This window comes from Mobula hypostoma, chromosome 21 (genome assembly GCF_963921235.1).
Source record: "Mobula hypostoma chromosome 21, sMobHyp1.1, whole genome shotgun sequence".
Taxonomy (NCBI): Eukaryota; Metazoa; Chordata; class Chondrichthyes; order Myliobatiformes; family Myliobatidae; genus Mobula; species Mobula hypostoma.
In genome coordinates, this window is record NC_086117.1 from 23,466,211 (window position 1) to 23,486,197 (window position 19,987).

Here is a 19,987-nt window from a genome sequence, read left to right on the forward strand (position 1 = left end):
TGAATGCAGTTATTGGGCCCAATATAGCAACTCAATTATCTGAAAGGCCAGTTATTAAGTGGGTTTCTTTTTTCCAAAATGAACTTGGTACTTTCCTCAGAATGACTTTTTTTGATGCTTGTCTTGGATTATATGGCTGGCCTTCAGTTTTGTCTTTCCATGTTTGGGAACAAAATGTAACAAAAAACATTTGAAAATTTTTTGCCCCTTTTAAATCTACAACAGCTTTAATGTAGTATAAGAATGTTTACTCCTGCTTCCAGTGAGATCACCAGTGATCCTGTTAGAATTCCATAAGTCGACCTTTGCCCACACTCTATCTTTTCCTTAGTTAACTGAAATCCAGGTTGTTGGTCTGTGTGAGTAATAAATGTTGTTGCCTTCTTTACAGGGTATCAGCGGGTGTCTTTGAGCCTGTTGTTATTGAGAGCCGTTGAGAAGCTTGTGGGTCGCTCTGAATCTACTAACCACTTTCCATTCAAGTTCCATGTCTACTGCACATCTAATCTCATCACCAAATCACGCCGCCCACCCGTACAGCTGGACTGGAGGAGAGTGGCTGCTTCTTTCCAATATCCCTCAGTATTGGCAGATGTTGATTCACACAGCATTGGAGTGATGAGCATTTGGTTTTGTTGTAAAATCTAATGAACCAATGCTGGAATTGAATTTTAGGTAAAACATTTTTTTGAAGGCCTACTTGAGAAATCATTTTAAACAAAGCATTTAAATACCAAAGCCATTTGGCTGTGATCATTTGCAAAGGGGATAGCTTTTTTATAATATGCCGTGGCATTAATTCATGACAAACCAGAGTATGTATAAAAGATCTCTCTCCTGAGAAGTTTGCAGACCAAGGCTGTGAGCAGCATGTTTGTCCACAAATCTTTCTTTGACTATGATATTATTTTTGAATGCCCTTAAAGATTCTAATTGTGCTTGCCCCAGACGTTGGTGTGTGGCAGGATTGCTAGTTAGGTTTACATGGACAAACTTGGTTGTGATTCTGATCACAAGAAAAGCACACAAATTTTCCTTTAATTAAAAAAAAACAGCATGACAATTTTTCACATCAGCTGTCAGGGAAAGGTGGAGCTATGTTTAATGATAACCATGATGATCCAATTCCAAATAAAACTCCAATCATTCCAATTCCAATTGATGGGTCAACCATGACGCCACTAGAGTGTACTTAAAATACTGTGAAGTCTTTGCACTGAGTATTCGAGTAACCATTTGGGTGTTGGACTTCTGAAATAAAGTTACAGGATGTTATTTTGTTTCATTTTGTAGTGACTATTCTTGTCTTCTGATATTTCTTACGCTAGTCAGGGACTCAGCAGCTTTGAGCGGATATTTTCTTCTGTTAAAGGGCCATATTTCTTTTAGGCAGGGTTATTCATCTTTATTTTTGTTTTAAATTGTTGCTGAGAGAGGAGAAAAAAATCAAATTGTTTTAACCTGTATTTTATGAACACTTAAAGGACAATGGCTGATTTTAAATTTTCAAGGAAAAAATTATACTTAAGTGGCATCAAATGCAATTACAATAACCAAATTTTTAAAATATTCGGAGATAAAAGTATATTCAGTAGAGATAAATAACAGGTTACTGAACCAGACATTTGTGAGCTCTAATATCACCTTTAAATTGCGCTCAAATGTCCATAAAACCACTGGGCAGTCCTCTTTACTGAAGACATTTTCTTAAATCTATTATATTTTGAGCATGAATTGCTATTTTAAAACTGAGATAATCCTCAAAGTTTGTTGGTAAGTGTCCTTTATTACTAGCTTTTATTTTTGCTTAAAACAGTTCCTTTCCAAATCAAAATTAATGTTTCAGGATTGATTCTGGATCAGTAGAATGAAATTAACTACCCTATTAATATGAGACCAAGTTAAAGCAATGTTACAGAATTCTGCTGCGTGGCATTAATAATTGTGTTACCTATAACACTGCTGCTGGGGAACTTCATTCTTGCCAGTACAAATATCTAGTGATGAAAATTTGATGTCCCAGTACTGCAGTACATCCCCATTATCTACTGTTTAACTCTGGTAGACTGAGTGAATATTCTTGTTCTTGGATTTTGCAGTTCTGAGCCAGTTTGCTGTCATCAGCATTGTTGCCTCTGGAACAAATGACTCCATTTATGTCTAGAAGCTTTGGCTCTTTTGTGATGTCATTTTCTGCTCCTGAATATCTTGGCATTTGTTAGCTATGCACTTTGAGGATTTGAACACTCTCTGCACCATTCACGTCGTCTTGCTATTGCATGTCATCTGTGAATATTGTGGCTTGATTGACGTACTGTGAATGGTTAACGTATATGATTTGTATCTGTGGTATATTGAGGCCTAGAACACAAGGCTACAATGAATATGTCCTGATTCTTTAATACTGTTTTAAGAACTGCTCTGTAATAACTAGTATAAGAAAACACATTAGCTTGTTACCTATAAATGCACAATAAAAATTAACATTTTACCTGCTGAGACATTTAAGTAACATATGCCGCAGGTTCACAGATGATTAAATATACTTTCTAAGTCTGCATATTTGTTTAAATAATCTTTTTGGAATAGCTCTTTAGCCACAGCAAAGGTTCTCTAAGCAGTAAAAGAATGCCCATTTGGCCAGCATGCACATATAATAAAGGTTTTTAAAAAAAAAGGTGCCATTTGATAATGGTGTTGCTGCTGGTAAGCCAGTCACCATATCAAGTTCCACCTCAAACAAAAATGGCTTCTAGATATTCACATTCCATGATGAAGTTAAGCATGCTTATCTGCAGAGTGGAACTTCGAAGAGTACTTGTATTTTTGTTTCCACTGCTGAGATGGAGAATTATTGAAACATTAGATAATATTTATATTGTGCAAATTTAAACCAGGATTTTTTTGATTACCCGAATATGTTGATCATTAGACCTTCACAGGCAAAAAAAAACACAAGCTGAATTCAAACTTGAAAGTAGGGTCATCCAGATTAGTAAGAGTTTTAGGAACCCACTTTCTCTAAGCAAAATGATTCAAGAAAATCTGAATGGCTTCTGATGCATCCAGTTGTACAGCTATAGGCTTTAGCTGCATTTAGTTCAAGGTTATGGGTTATGTAATAGAAAAAGGAATAAGTTTGGCATAAATAAATCTTTAATACCTTTATTATTTGGATTGAATTGTACATTCACACCTATTTTGCATCTTGATGCCATTGGTTCTTTAGCTATCGCCATCTCCTCCATGCCCTCTCCCATTGTTCCCACCCTTCTCCAATACATCCAATTTGCATTTTACTGGGAGGACACTTTCAATGTGCATAATTAATGGACTAATCCTCTGCAGCATTTAAAGTTCATGGATGTTAAAGTTCATAGAGAAGGGGATGAATTAAACACCTTTCAAAGCAACAACATTGTTCCATGCCCTACACAATATAGGTCAATAGATATGCTTAATCTTAGCATTAAGTGTGTTTTACAAGTACACTCCATACAAAATTATTTTTACTTAATTTTTTGATGGGGATCTGGATGATGCAGGCAAGTCCAGCATTTATTTTCAATTCCCCATTCTTTATTGCTCTTCAGAAGATGTGGAGCTGTTATCTTTCATAACCACTGCTGGTGATGGTATTCACAAATAGCTGTTAGGGAAGGAATTCCAGGAGTTGGACTACGTGGCAATAATGGAACAGTGCTTTTCCTGATCAAGAACGTGTGTGTCATGGAGGGGGAACATGCAACTCATGGTGCTCTTCTGCACTTGTTGCCCTTGCTCTTCTTGATGGTAGAGCTCACGGGTTTGGAAGGTGCTTTTGGTGTGACCAAGGCAAATGACTGCAATGCATTTTGTACATTAGTACACACTGCAGCTTCTGTTCACAGCTTGTAAAGGGAACGAATGTTGAGGATGGAGGATAAGGCACCAATCAAGTGAACTACTTTGTCCTGGATGGTGTTGGGCTCTTTGCAAATTGTTGGAGCTGTCTTCATCTATGTAAATAGAGAATATTCCATTTATGTGCCTTGTAGATAGTGAAAAGGATTGAGTGTTACAGGAAATCATTCACTGTAGGTTATCTGGTGTCTGACCAATTCTTGTGGCTCCTTTATTTGGGTAACTGGGCCATTTGCTTTTCTGGTCATTGGTGACTTCCAGGATGTTGATGGTAGGGATCTCAGTGAAGATAATGGACATGAAGGAGAAATTATTAGTATTTCCTTTTGCAGGTCACTGCTGGGCTCCTGTGTTGGGTGAATATTACTTGCCACTTTATCAATCCTTGCCTGGTATGTCTGCAGGCATTGATCGTTTGATTTGCTGAGTTGTGAATGGAATTGAATATCAGCAAAATATCTCCACTTTTACCCTTATGATGGAAGCAAGATCACTGAAGCTGAAGATGGTTAGGTTTAGGATGTGGCTCTGAGGAGCTCCTGTATTAGTGATTTAGACTTCAACAACCACAACCATCTTCCTTTTTGCAAAATATGACTGCAGTCATTGGAGATTTCCCCCTTGGTGCCATTCACTTCAGCTTTACTAAGGTAACTTGGTGAAATGCTGCTTGATGTGAGGGAGTCACTTTCATATCTGGAATTTTTTGGTTCCTGTTGAGGCCATGTATTGAGATGTCAGGTCAAGTAGTCCTGGTGGAATCTAATCTGGGCAATGGTGTGGATTTTCCTGAATAAATGCCACTTGATGGCGTCATAACCAATACTGTCATTGATTGAGAGTAGACCGAATGGGTGATGATTAGCCAGAGGGCGTTGTCCTTTACTTTGTGAACAGGACATACCCGGACAGTTTTTGTCAGGTAAGTTCCTGTATTGTGACTTTTCTGAAATAGCTAGGCTTAAAGCACAGCTGGTTCTGAAATGCTTGTCCAATAAAAGCTATAGATTTGATACCCAATTTTTCTAGTTAGTTCTCCATTGTTTATTGCTGATAATTTGACAAAAATGATAGTGAATAAATAAGATAGTTAAAGAAAAATATTAAATACTTTGTGTGCTGGTATTTTTTTGTCCTCTGAGTTTTACTAATAAAAAGTGGCCACCAGCAACAATATCCTTACAGTCATGGAAAATGGCCAGCAATTTCTAGACATTCGGTATTTCAGGAATTGATCTCTGTATCATTTAGTTTTGTGTCACATGTCTAGATGGAGATCTAAAGTAGATTTCTAACTTCCTAATCTTCCAATTTTGAATCGGGGCTCTTCAGTATATGCTAATAGACAAGTAGCAGTATTCAATAGAAAACCTTGTGTAATTCCTTGTGCATGAAAGGAATTGCATGTATACAAGTGTGAGTACTTGTCTAATATACAGCCCTTCCTCTTATTCCTGGATCAAGAGAAATTAAACTTTTTGGATGCTGTTGAAATGCAATTTTCTGCATCAACAAAACTAACAGATCAGTTTCAAATTAGAACCTCTTGCTTTTGTGTTTTAATAACTTCTGATTGTTGGAGGTTAGGATATTCTTTTAATCAGAGTTTAAAGTAAATTATTTTCTAATGAAACACATTTTTCCCCAAGCACTTTTTTTTGTTCTACTTGCTGATTTAGGAGGTAGGATCACAAATGACTGTCAGGCTCACAGTGAAGTAACTTTAACTCTTGCAGTGCTTAGAATGAAGTAATTCCAAATCGCATTGTCGCTGATTCTGAGCTCTGCTTGTGCTGTGGCTTGATGTTGCCAATAAAATACCCAATTATATTCAACCAAAGCTAACTATTGATAACTGATGTAGAGCACCAGCCTTTTAATTATTTTATCTTAGAACCTCTCCAACCATTTTCATTACAATTTAGATTTTTCCTGCTTTTTTTGTGTTGTTCTTTGGTTGAAAAGTTGATGGGTGACCTTGACCAATTCTCTTATTATCTTCCCCTGTGCAAACTCTGTGATACCATCACAGCACGATAAAGTACAAAGCCATCTCTGAAATCCTTGTGTGATCAGGCAAGCTAGGGATCAAGGAAGTCAGACCTACAAAGCAAATCCGCAATGCAAGTTGCACTTGCTTAAAAACCACGTAACAATGTTGACTTCAAAGGGAAGGCAAGACATTTTAGTTAAAACAAAATTCAACACATGGGGTTTCCTGTTAATGAAGATGATGCATTGCACCAACAAATGTAAGTCCCCAAAAGGCTATATTCACTCAAAAAAAAACTTAGCTTTTGAATATGGTATGTGATTTTTTGTTTTGCTTTATCCAGTCCATGATTAAGATACTGTATTAGCTATTAAGATACTGTATTAGCTATTAATCCATTTTAGAGCTCAGGTGTACTGCTTTTTACAACTTACTTTGCCAATCAGACTTTTTTGTTACTGTTTAGTGATTGCCTTTTATATGTGAAACTGTGTCCAATTTTGACCACTGTTGTAGGAACTTTTTTTTGTATTACAGTACTTATAACCAGCAGGCTGGTTGTATCCTTTTTTGCCATAATTAGTTGCTTGCCTAAAATCAAGGGCATCTCCCTGTGACATTTTTTAAAAGAATGTTTAGAACATTGCATTTAAGTGATTATGTTTCTGATTTTTTTGTTGTAAAAGGCAGCATTTTTTTGGTATTATAGTGAATGAGAATTTATACTGGACTGTTGTAACCTCCTCTGACTAAAGATGATTGGATAATGGAGTGCCATCTAGCCACACTGAAGGCAGTCTCTGCCCATTTAGGATAATAATGAATCATTGAGGCCCTCTTTAATTTCTATGGTACATCAAAGCAATTAACACAATATTGATAAATGTAGCAAATATTTTCTATACCACTTCAAGATACTGCAGCAACAATTAAAGCAATTAATTAAAATGTTGGTTCCAATTAAATGCACTAATAATACAATGCTTTCTATGGACAAATTGCGCTATTTGGATTGGGAAGGGTTGGGTAGGCAACACATTGAGATGCAAGTAATAAATCCAAAACAAACTTAAGACATTAAACTTTTTTGATCCTGTAACTTTCTAGTACCTTCACCTCTTTGAAGCTGGATTACTGTGATCAACAGGATGGTTATGATGCATTTCCTTTCCATGTAACAAGTAGTCTGTAGATCTGTTACTGTGCAGCAAAATTTCATAACTGAATATTTTACAAATTAGTAAAATGTGGGTCCAACATGTGAACATTTGCTTCATACTAAAGAGATATTTTGATTGTCCTTTGTTTCAAACTAATTTGTGCAGCTAGAGTTGGTAAGTTGTGTGCTACTGTGAGGGAGATGTTTTCAGATACGTGTTTCATTAATAAAGAATAAAAGTAATTTGAAGCAGGTTTTTTAAAAAAAAAACAGTTAAAGGGGGATTCCATTATAAACCAACAGGCTAATTGTTGTGAAATGGCTCAGTACCAGGCATCTTGCTCTCAAAGGAAGAAGTGAGGGAAGAATTGAAATCCACTGTATGCTTCATAAACCACTGTTGATCTGTGTTCTGGAGGCATGTTAGTTATTTAAAGGCATAGAACAGGTTTACTGATTACAAAATCAACAGCGGATGTTTTATTTCAAAAGCTGGTTATTGAGTGCACTGCTTTACATTGGCTATTTAATTCATCTGAGTTCTGCTTGTTAGTCGATTGCCTTAAGATTCAATAGTACATATGAGAGAAATGACGTACTTTGTGGATTCTAAAACTAATGAGCAACATTAAAATTGGTCTGTTTTCAAAATTAGTTTTTATTTACTTTTTTAATTTAATCATAAATGCCATGACACAAACCCAGTAGGGCTTCCAAAAGGGTTGTTGATGTACCTGTACCTGTTGGGGTAGAACATTAAAAAAGATAAAAATAAATTTATCAACTCTTTAACCAGCTGTCTTTGGGGCAAATTATGTGTGGCTATCTGGCACTCCACTTGTCGTAAGTGATGGTGTATATTTCAGAATGGGACTTGAAGCTATGCATTGGGAGTCCAGGCCCTTCAATAGACGAATTTAACATTTTCTGAAATGACCTAACTCTCAACTAAAGTTGAATGATGACAAAAGAGTTCTATGATTTTGCTTAAAAAGGTGTAACAGAATGTATTCCAAATGATATATTTAGACACTTATTTTTGTGATTCAATGGAGGTGGGTGTACAGGTTTCTTAAATGCCCAGAGGATGTGGAATTTATAGAAATGTTTATCAGCTGGAATATTGTATAACATTTAGATATGTTTAGAATGCACAATGTACTGTAATTGGTTAAAAGATATTTGTATTAAGGTTATTTGTTTCATATTTTAAAGTGTAACTATAGGACAGTATCATGTAATACTGTGTTTCTGGGAAATGATATTGGGTACCCGTATTAACAATAAAAGCTGTTATTTTGTGTTTAGCATTAAGAATTTTTACTTTAACCAAACAGTTGCCAGGGTTTTTATCTAGTCTCCCAGGAGAATATGCCTGGGAGAATGTTCAAAATATGTTTTATCAAGGAATCATTGAATAGAACAGGCTGAATTTCCCAAAGGGACTTGCCTATTGCTTTTGTTTCTAGTTTTACAACTTCCTTGTCTCTTGTTATGATTGTGTGGATGTGATCATCTACAGGGCGGCAGTGGGCCACCTGTTGTCATTTTAGTCAGCAGTTGAGGTCTACACTGGGACATTGAGCAAGTTTCCAGATTTCTTGAGACTGAAAGATAGTTTTCAGCTCAAGATTACCTGTCATTGATAAATTTAGTACGAGTAGATTTCTTACAGTATATTGTAGCTAAAGCATTCTTGGTTGTACAGTTCAACAATCAGGCATTTTCACAAATTTCAGAAACTAAGCATTTCAGAATATTTCAACATACAAACCCATTCGTTATGTCATACCTGCACTGGCTCTTTGGTAAAGCTATCTGACTTGCCTTCCAATGCTCTTCATTGTCTAGTAAAATTTCAAAGGATTGAAAAATTATTTCTTGATTAAAATTCTCAAACTTCTATGATGTGAATTTATCTCTGGATTTTTAATTTAGGTTTTGGATTACTGGTTGAGTAACAGTCATTCTAATCTCATACTCTTACAAAACCTTCGATGAATTTATTTTATTGCATTATGAATTTATAAGTGTTAGTTCTAAAGGGTTTCTGGAAGCCAACATAGATATATCCTCCAAGCAGAAATTCTGGGAATAATCTACCATCTTCAGTTATTTGTCGTTCGATCTCTGGGAAAATGTTCCCAGAGCATCCTTTGGATTGTCTTTCAAAGCTGGAAAGCAAATATTTTCTAAAAATCTGTAAATTGTTTTGTATATGTGTATTCAATATGAAGAGAAGAAGAATGGCCCTTAACTCAGCAGTGGAGTTATTGGGGCACCGTCATGATGGTGTTTCCGTAGCAAGCTATTCTTGTTTTTACGAGGCCAGGTTGCTAGCTTGACACTCAACCCGACTTGGATTTGAACTCGGGAACCTTTGCTCCGGAGTCCGGTGCTGATATTATTGCGCCACCAAGCGGAATATTCAATATGAACAGAGAAATTAAATCTGAATGTTCTGCAGCAAATACAGTAGATGTCCCTAGGAGGTCATAGCATAAGCTAATTTGCTTTATTATTTCATTTGCGATGTCTCTCTTGTCTGCTTTCTTCTTTTCTCCACACATGCAAAACACAAGCTTAACCAGATATTTTCCTTCGGAATGATTTCAATGCCATTTGGAGTTCTGACTGGATGGAATGCACACAACCCTGAAAATAATTAGAGAGACTTTAGTTTCCTCACTTCCACTTGCCATTAACAAATACTTATTGGATGGAAGAAGTGATTGAGCAAATTAAGGATTCACGTGTACCACTATTTTTAGGGTACCCTGGTAGTAATAAAGTACATCAACTTTTAAAATTAACCAGAATGAGTGAATGTATATTCTTTAAAGCAAAGAGGTGATTTGCTCTTAGTGTCTTACAACCTTAGATTTTTGAAATATAGCCAATAAGAAAATGACAGCCAAAATTTTGCTGCTTGCAGGACCTTGGTCCTTAGTGTGATAAATTTCAAATCATCTGTTTTAGTAAAGAGGGATAAATGTCAGCCAGGACAAAAATGTTCTTGTGCTTATTTAAACCAGGTGAAATGTTGAATATTCATCACTTCCTCAGTACAACATTGAGCTGTACCTTTGACATCACCTCCCCAAATCTGAGCTCATAACCCTTTGACTCTGAAGCATAAATGTGGCCACATAACAACAAAGGTAATATATTAGTAATTGTAGTCCTGCTTCATCTCCTGCTTGCTCCTCCACATTGATGTGTGGTCTCCTCATTTAAAATTATCAATATTTAGTTCCGTCATTTTTCACCTTGTATCTTCCTCAATTCCAGAAACATCACTATATGGTTAGTTTCTAAGTGTGCATAACCCCTTCATCCCTCCTGCCATTGCCCTATTCTTAACAGTCTTTTCTACCATCTGATCTCCATCATCCCTTTGAGTCTCAAGCATAGAAGCTAACTAGGAGATAACATGAATCACACCTAATCTTGTTGATAATCAGGACCTCATACTTTGCACTTCGTTAAAGTTTCAGCATCCCTACAGTCCTTCAGCCCTTTCTTGAAACCACTATTTTAAACTAAGCTTTGGTCAGGCCCACTGCAATGCTTTCCTTCAGTTGTTCCCTTATAATTGTGATAATTGCCATGAATTACATTGGAATGTCTTTGTGTTAAAGATGCTGCTTGAGTGTAAGCTGTTAACCCACCAAACAAGAAGTAGGCCATGATAGTTATGCTGAACACCACTAAGATGATGGTTCCTGGACCCACATCCTGAGGTTCGCAACTGTTGGGGCAAGCACAAGGACTATCGACAGAAATCCATAGCACATAAGGACTCTTTGGATCTTGAAAAGCAATCACTGAGTGATGGGAACTACAGTTGTAGCGAACTACTGTCTTCAGTAAACTGCTGACTGAAGCTGCAACAGAAAAGAGGATTAAGATTGTATGCTCTGGAAGTGTGAGGGGTATCAAAAACAACTTGTTAGTACATTTTCATATAGTAAAACAATCCAAAGCACTTTAAATATCAAATATAATTTGACATGAAGCTCAAAAAAAAACTAAACGCTGATTCCCAAAATTGAGATGAACAGATCAGAAGCAGCATTCATTAGTATTGTTTGTGGACAAGGAAGAGGGTCAAAGTCATTGGCTGTTTTCCCAGTCTGGATAGTGATAAATTTATGATGCTAGGTACTATGAATACCATGATTACTATATATTAATAACTTGGATATATTCCATGAAGATCTCAAAGTTTGCCCATATTACCAAATTAGTGGTTGTGGTAAACTGTGAAGACTATTAAGACCTCTTCCTAGAGATGCTGCCTGGCCTGCTGTGTTCACCAGCAACCTTGAGGTATGTTGCAAAAATATTAGGAGGTTGCAAAAGGAACTAGATAGGCTATCAGAAAGGGAATACAAGTGGAAAATGAAATTTTTAAAGCATTAAAATGTGAAGTGATGCATCTTTTTTCTTTTTTTATATAAATTTTTTTTTTTTGCTCAGCATAACAAAACTTACAATTTCCAGATCCACTTATATTTACATTTCTTCCCCGCACAGATATCAGGCAACAGAACACTTCCATCAAAATACAGACATCACCACTACATCCTTTACAAAAGCCCTTATTAGTATAGCAGACAAGTTTACATTTACATACTGCAGAAAAGGTTTCCATGTTTTATGAAAACTCTTTGTTTTTGAGTGTACCATACATGTCAAAAAGTCCAAAGGAAGGTATTCCATGATTAATTTACGCCAACCAAAAAGTCCAGGGCCCTTATCGGATATCCAACAAAGTAAAATGTTCTTTGCACAAAAGGTCAGGATGTTAAAAAGTTTTTTCTGATGTGCATTAATAATACGACTGCTGGGTAAGCCTAAGAAGAAAAGACACTGGGTCCAGTTCAAGCTCCATCTTCAGAATCTTTTCCATTTCACCCAAATATCACTCCAGTATGCCTGATGCATGGGACAAGTCCAAAAACAGTGGGTGAAAGTTCCAGTATTTACATTTAGAACACACTGGAGAAACCCCGTCTTAAATTTTGAGAGACGGTCTGGAGTCAGATGGGCTCTATGCAGAATTTTGAGTTGCAATGCTTTAGTTCTATTACAAACTGAAATCTTCTTTGCATTATCACAGATGCCTTCCCATGTTTCAGCTGTAATTTCTACTCCCAGCTCTTCCTCCCAGACCCTTCCCAGCTGCTCAGCCTCTCCACAAGAACATTCTCTCAGGATACTGTTAAAAAGTACTAATAGAGACTTCAGCCTTAGAACGAAACACCCTCTTTTCTATGTCAGAACTATAGAAATCAGTTAACAATGATGTGTTTTTCTGTATATAATCTCTTATCTGAAAGAAATGAAAAAGATCCTTGTTGTGTATGTTAAATTTCTGTACTATTTGACTAAAATACATCATCGTTCCTTCATCAAACAAATCTCCTAGATAGAAAATACCCTTAGAAATCCAAAGTTTAAATCCAGAATCCATTATGCCAGGCTGAAAATCTGGACTGCTGGTTATTGGAGTGAAGGGTGATATTTTCACTGTGTTGCCCTCAATTTGTCACACCACCCTCCAAGCCCTGACTGTATTAATATTCCTTAACTAGTTTCATCTTATTGAGGAAAAGCAAATTAATAAGAGGGCATCTTGCTTGTGAAGCTTCAATATCTAGCCAAATTGAGGAGTCAACCCAGTCAACCACACAAGATAAAAAGGAACTTAATAGATAATATTTTGATGTCTGGAAAATCCAGACCCCCTAGACTATTGGGAAGCTGTAACTTAGATATTTTAATACAGGGTTTTTTTTTGTTCCAGATGGATGAAAGAAACAAACCGGCCATTTTTTAAGTATTTGTTGGGTAAAAATGACTGGAATCATTCGTATTGGGTAGAGCAGATGAGGAAGAATGTTCATTTTGAGCAAGGTTATTCGGCCAAGCCAAGAAATGGGAAGAGTGCTCCATCGCTCAAGATCCTGTTTGATTTTGTCAAATAACTGTGTAAAGTTAGCTTTGAACAATTGATCAAATGTAGGTGTGATAAATATGCCTAGGTAAACAAAATCTGTCTGCAACCTTGACCAAAGAATAAACCACCAAGCTGGACAAAATCATGTGGTTCAAGGGTGTGAAGAACCTGAGTGGTGACAACATCACAAAAGGTCTTTTTCGGGGTGGGGGGGGGGAGCGAAATGTGTCTTGATTTGGAGCTTAATGCTTGTAAAGATGTTTCAACAGTCCATCAGGGAAAATTAACAGGTTTACAAGGTCCGAGCAGGAAAATGGTCTTAAGAGACATGTAGCATAGACCTAATAAGCAAAGAAGCTCTTGCTGTGTTGTGACATTGTGCGACATTCAGACTGGTGACCAAAGGATTGGCAAAGAGGTAAAGTATGAAGAACATGGAGCAGTGTGGCACAAGACAGGTTCTTCAGCCCCTGATCTTGAGCTGAGCTAATCAAATGAATGAATCCCTGCACACTGGCCATACCCCTGCCTTTTCTGCATATTCAGGTGAAAGAGGGTTTCATAAAAGCTTCTATGCCATCAGCTTCTACCACCGCCCCTGGCAGTGCATTTCAGGCTCCAGCTACTATATAAATACTTTGCACATCTCGTTTGAACTTAACCCCTTTTGCCTTAAATGCATGTCCTCAAACATTTCAGTCCTGGGGAAACGATGCTGGCTGTCTCATGCCTCACATAAAAATATAAAGGTTTTAAAAAGAGCTCTGGTGCTTTTTGGCTCTATATTGGCGAGTTGCAATCAGCATGGGGCTAATAAAAAGGAGGTATAAGTGGAGTGGCCGTTGTTGGAGTGGGACAGTGTAAGAGTTGAGCCAAAGCTAGACCATAGGCTTGGGCAAGCATAGGCAGATGTTCTAAGTAAGTTTTTGCCTTCCGTTGGTACATAGCTTGTGTGCAGAGAATGGGTTTGGAGGTAGCGGTATGTTTTATGTAGGAACTCTGGGAGTTCTCCAGTCTCCCTGACAACTAGATCTGCACAAAGTGCATCAAGCTGCAATATTGTAGAGATTGTTATGGAATTGGAGCTGCACCTCAATTATCTTTGGCTCAAACAGGAAAATGAAGAGGTGATGGGAGCTACAGTGAGGTAGTCAGCCTAAGTTGCAGAAGGCAGGTACCTGGGTGATTGTCAGGACAGGGAAAGGAGAAAAACAGCCAGTACAGAGTACATCTGTGGATGTTCCCCTCAATAAGTATAATGCTTTGGCTACTGTTGGGGGGAACAACCTACCATTGGAAGCCAAAATGACTGGGCCTCTAGCTCTGTACCTGAGAAGGGAAGGGGAAGGAGAGTGCCGTAGTGATGAGGGGTTCCATAATTATAGGAGCAGAAAGCAGATTTGTGAGAGAGGTGCCTGGATGGTGTGTTGCCTTGCAGGTGTGAAGGTCAAGGATGACTTCAATAAAGCTGGAAGTCTTGGTACATGTTGGTACCAATTACATAAGTAGGAAAAGGGGGGAGGGGGAGGTCCTGAAGAGAGAATTTAGGGAGTTGGCAGAAAGCTGAAAAAAAAAAGCAGGACCTCCAGGGTAGTAATTACTGCCTGTGATCATAATATGATTGAATTCGTACTGCAGTTTGAGAGGGAGAAGCATAAGTCACATGTATCAGTATCACAACGGAATAAAGGGATTACAGAGGCATGAGAAAGGAGCTAGCCCAGGTGCATTAGAGCAGAATACTATCGGATGACAGCAGAGTAGAAGTGGCTAAACTTTCTGGGAATAGTTAATAAGGCACAGAATAGATATGTCCCACAGAAGTTCTCAAGTGGCAGGGGTAGGCAACCATGGCTGATGAGGGAAGTTGAGAACTGCATAAAAGCCAAGAAAAGGGCATATAAGGTGGCAAAGCTGAGTGGGAAGTTGGATGATTGGGAAGCTTTTCAAACCCAAGAAAAGTCAATTTAAAAAGCTATAAGAAGGGAAAAGATGAAATATGAGGGCAAGCCAGCCAATAACATAAAGCAGGACACAAGGTTTTTGTCCAGTTATATAAAGAGTAAAAGGGAGGCAAGAGTTGATATTGGCCCACTGGAAAATGATGCTGGTGAGGTAGTAATGGGGGACAAAAAATGGCAGGTGAACTTAATGAATACTTTGCATCACTCTTCACTATGGAAGACCCTAGCAGTGTGCCAGAGGTCCATGACTATCAGGGAGCAGGAGTGAGTGCCATTGCTATTACAAAGGGGAAAAGTGCTAAACAAACTGAATGGTCTTAAGGTGGCTAAGTCACCTGGACCAGATGGACTACATCCCAGAGACCTGAGAGAGGTTACTTTAGAGATAATGGATGCATCGGTCATGAACTTTCAAGAATTACTTGATTCTAGCATGGTCCCAGAGGATTAGAAGATTACAAATATCACTCCACTCTTCAAGAAAGGAGGAAGGCAAAAGAAAGGAAATTGAGGGCCAGTTAGCCTAACCTCAGTGGTTGGGGAGTCTATTATGAAGGATCAGGTTTCGGGGTACTTGGACACTGATAAAATAAATCAAAGTCAGTATGGTTTCTGAAAAGGGAAATCTTGTCTGACAAATCTGTTAGTTCTTGAGGAAGTAACCAGCAGGGTGAACAAAGGAGAGGCAGTGGATTTCATTTACTTGGATTTTCAAAAGGCATTTGATAAGGTGCCACATATGAGGCTGCTTAACAAGAGAAAATCCTGTGGCGTTACAGGAGAGATATTGGCATGGATAGAGGAATGGCTGACAGGCAGGAGGAAGTGAGTGTGAATAAAGGGGGCCTTTTCTGGTTAGCTGCCAGTGACTAGCGGAGTTAGTTAGGGGGCAGTATTGGAACCTATACTTTTCACGTTCTGATTCTGATTGTTATATTTCACATTGTTTGTCAATGATTTCGATAATGGAATAGATAGCTTTGTGGCAAAGTTTGCGATGATACAAAGATAGGGAGGGGTAGGTAGTGCTGAGGAAGCAAAGTGATTGCAGCAGGACTTAGACAAATTGGAAGAATGGGCAAAAAAAGTGGCAGATGGAATAGTGTTGGGAAATGTCTAATAGTACATTTTGGTAAAAGGAAGAATACACCTGCCTTCTCGCCATATCCTTTGATGCCCTGACCAACCAGGAAACTATCAACTTTCGCCTTAAATATACCCACGGACTTGGCCTCCACTGCAGTCTGCAGCACAGCATTCCACAGATTCACTAGTCTCTAGCTTAAAAAATTACTACTCCCCTCTGTTTTTAAAAAGCCGCCCTTCAATTTTGAGGCTGTGCCCTCAGGTTCTGGATACCCCTACCACAGGAAACATCCTCTCCATACTCCCCACATCCACCCTATTGAGTCCTTTCAACATTTGATAGGTTTCAATGAGGTTCTATTCTGCGCCCCCCTCTCCATTCTTCTAAATTCCAGTGAGTACAGGCCCAACACTGCAAATGCTCTTTACATGTTAACCCCTTCATTTCTGGAATCATCCTCATGAACCTCCGCTGGACCCTCTCCAATGACAACACATCCTTTCTGAGATATGGGGCCCCAACTGTTGTCAATATTCCAAGTGCAGCCTGACTAGTATCTTAAAAAGGCTCAGTATTATGTCCTTGCTTTTATACTCTATTCCCCTTGAAATAAATGCCAACATTGCATTTGCTGCCTTTATCACAGTGTCAACTTGTAAATTAACCTTCTGGGAGTCTTGCACAAAGATTCTTAAGTCCCTCTGCACCTCTGATGTTTGAACCTTCTCCCCACTTAGATAATCGTCTGCACTATTGTTCCTTTTACCAAAGTGCATTATCATACATTTCCCAACACTGTATTCCATCTGCCACCTTTCTAGCAACTGGTAAAATTTTATCTTCCCCAGAACACACTTCCACCCTCACATCAGCCATTACTGTTTGGTTTGATGCAGCATCCTCTCACAATATTCAAAACTACAGCTAACCAACAGGACACCACCAGCTGCAGTCTACCATCATTGCCAGACTTGTATATGTCTGGGATAAAGACGTGATCAGGAAAAATCATTGTGGATACTACCCACCTAGCAAATTGTCTTTTCCAAATGCCCCTTCTGGGAAGCATTATAGAGCTATTAAAACAAAAACTTCATGCCATTTTAAAAGTTTCTTCCTCCAGGCAGCTAATCAGATTAACCATTCTCATTACCTAGCCCCCCCCCTCCAATCCTCAGTAATGGCACTGCACTATAAACACTTTAAATTAGTTTTAATTGTTCTTTACATTGTAAATTCATGTTGCATTTAATTATGCACATTTTATCCCATAAATGTACTTCAAACATTATTTTAATAAAATTACTCATTCTTTAATTGTTGAATGACATGCCAACACATCACAGCAAATTCCTAGCACTGCTAAATGTTTATGGTGAATAAAGTTGATCTTTGCTCCTTGATATCATTCAGCAGAACAAGAGGAGGCCCATCAGCTCCAGCCTTTCAGCTTTTCAAGTTTCGTTTTCAACTCAAGTTTGAGCTCTTCACACAAATTTTTTAAAAATGCAGAAATCTTACCTGAGTAGGTGACAGTGAGTATTTTTGACATGTTATCATAATTGAATTCATTCAGCTTATGGCTTCCATAATTAAGAAAATCAATATTCTCTTTTCCTTGAGCTTGGTTCCTGATAATCAGGCATGCAGCCACATCCAAACAGTCAGAAGCAAACACGAAAGGTTCACTGAATGGCTGGCAAGGACTAAATGAGTAGAGAATATTAAAATCAGAATTTTTGGTTGTAAGTGGTTTATCTCTAGCCAGAAATCCATTATCATCCCCCACGGCAGCTAGATTAATCACTCCTGATCCATCCTTCATTATACATTTGCAGGGATTCAGTTTAACGCATTCTGATCTTTGGGAGAAAGAGCGAGAAGGCCATAATATCAGCAAGCACAACCAGCTGTAAGCCCCACTCCCAACACTCTGCATCTCGGAGAGGAATTCCTCACACTGCATCTATGTTTAAATTGTAACAAGAGTGTGAAGCATATTTAAAGTCCGCAACTAAAAGGAAAGACTTCGCGGTCGCTCATTGGTACAATTATCTTGGTTGCTAAGTGAAATCATCAGATTAGTACAACCCTCCGCAGCTGATTAGTATGACACAAGGCCCCTATATTGATCAAGGTCAAATACCTCAAATTTTAAACTTATTATCTTCAAATTTCTCATTTTCTCTCACTTCCAACCCTGCAAACATCTGGGATTTGTGTACACCTTTGCATCTTCGGTTTTAATCAATCCATCTATTGATGTTTGTGCCCTTAGTTTACAATAGATAATAGGTGCAGGAGCAGGCCATTCAGCCCTTCGAGCCAGCACCACCATTCACTGTGATCATGGCTGATCATCCACAATATGTACCCCGTTCCTGCCTTCTCCCCATATCCCGTGACTCCACTATCTTTAAGAGCTCTATCTAACACTTTCTTGAAAGCATCCAGAGAATTGGCCTCCACTGCCTTCTGAGGCAGAGCATTCCACAGATCCACAACTCTCTGGGTGAAAAAGTTTTTCCTCAACTCCGTTCTTAATGGCCTACCCATTATTCTTAAACTGTGGCCTCTGGTTCTGGACTCCGCCAACATTGGGAAAATGTTTCCTGCCTCTGGCATGTCCAATCCCTTAATAATCTTATATGTTTCAATCAGATCCCCTCTCATCCTTCTAAATTCCAGTGTATACAAGCCCAGTCGCTCCAATCTTTCAACATATGACAGTCCCAGGAATTAACCTCATGAACCTACGCTGCACTCCTTCAATAGCAAGAATGTCCTTCCTCAAATTTGGAGACCAAAACTGCACACAGTACCCCAGGTGCTGTCTCACCAGGGCCCTGTACAACTGCAGAAGGACCTCTTTGCTCCTATACTCAACTCCCCTTGTTATAAACGCCAACATGCAATTAGCTTTCTTCACTGCCTGCTGTACCTGCATGCTTACTTTCAGTGACTGATGTACAAGAACACCTAGATCTCGTTGTACTTCCCCTTTTCCTAACTTGACACCATTCAGATAGTAATCTGCCCTCCTGTTCTTGCCACCAAAGTGGATAACCTCACATTTATCCACATTAAACTGTATCTGCCCACTCACCCAACCTATCCAAGTCACCTTGCGTTCTCATAGCATCCTCCTCACATTTCACACTGCCACCCAGCTTTGTGTCATCTGCAAATTTACTAATGTTACTTTTAATCCCACAAATTCTGGAGTTCCTACCTTCTCTATCTTGAAGCATTTTTAAAATCTATCTCTTTAGAGTGGTCAACTGGAACTGGATAAAACTGGTAATTCCTATAGGCTGAAAATAACTTAAATTAGAGCTTTCTTGCTTATTCATAGAATATATTGGAATTAGGATATCAAATTTGATAAGGGGAGAGATGAAGGATTGAAATAACAAGAGGCATGTAAAGTAAATCATAAGACCATATGATATAGGAACAGAATTTGGCCCATCGAGTCTGCTCTGCCATCTCATCATGGCTGATCCATTCCCCCTCAGTCCCAATCTCCTGCTTTCTTCCTGTAACCCTTCATGCCTTGACTGATCAAGAATCTATGAACCTCTGCCTTAAATATACACAATGACTTGGCCTCCACAGCCACCTGTAGCAAAGAACTCCACAGATTCTCCACACTAGCTAAAGAAATTCCTCCACGCCTCCATTCTAAATGGACATCCCTCTATTCTGAGGCTGTGTCCTCCGGTCTTAAGACTCCCCCACCATAGGAAACCTCCTCTCTACATCCACTCTATCAAGGCCTTTCAACATTTGATAGGTTTCAATGAGATTCCTCCCTCATGCCTTTGAATCCCAGCGAGTACAGGTTCAGAGCCATCAAACGCTCCTCGTATTGGTAAGCTTTTCAATCCTGGAATCATTTTCGTGAACCTCCGTT

The 19,987-nt window shown here is 38.5% G+C and overlaps 2 protein-coding genes across 3 annotated transcripts in view; one reads left to right on the plus strand and one right to left on the minus strand.

Annotated features, from left to right (window-relative positions):
• LOC134359862 (early estrogen-induced gene 1 protein-like) overlaps positions 1-8,927 on the plus strand; it is a 106,119-nt gene extending 97,192 nt beyond the window's left edge. For both annotated transcript variants that reach the window (XM_063073624.1, XM_063073625.1), the window contains exon 11: positions 392-8,927. In XM_063073624.1, the coding sequence (XP_062929694.1) occupies positions 392-437 (46 nt within the window). In that variant the 3' untranslated portion in view covers positions 438-8,927. The remainder of the gene's footprint in view (positions 1-391) is intronic.
• Positions 8,928-9,285: 358 nt separating this feature from the next.
• LOC134360085 (uncharacterized) lies at positions 9,286-17,896 on the minus strand. The gene is made up of 3 exons (XM_063074166.1): positions 17,593-17,896; positions 10,727-10,942; positions 9,286-9,710 (listed from the first exon to the last, which is right to left on the minus strand). The coding sequence occupies exons 1-3, from the start codon at positions 17,894-17,896 to the stop codon at positions 9,574-9,576; spliced, it is 657 nt and encodes a 218-aa protein (XP_062930236.1). The 3' UTR covers positions 9,286-9,573.
• Positions 17,897-19,987: the final 2,091 nt, after the last annotated feature.

Bases quoted from the DNA above. Each gene is read 5' to 3' on its own strand.
- LOC134360085 (XM_063074166.1), bottom strand. From the start codon at position 17,896: ATGAAGGATGGATCAGGAGTGATTAATCTAGCTGCCGTGGGGGATGAT. The intron at 10,943-17,592 runs GTAAGATTTCTG...TTTCTGTTGCAG, and splicing joins ACTCACTGTCACCTACTCAG to CTTCAGTCAGCAGTTTACTG. The intron at 9,711-10,726 runs GTGGGTTAACAG...AATTATTTTCAG, and splicing joins CATGGCCTACTTCTTGTTTG to GGTTGTGTGCATTCCATCCA.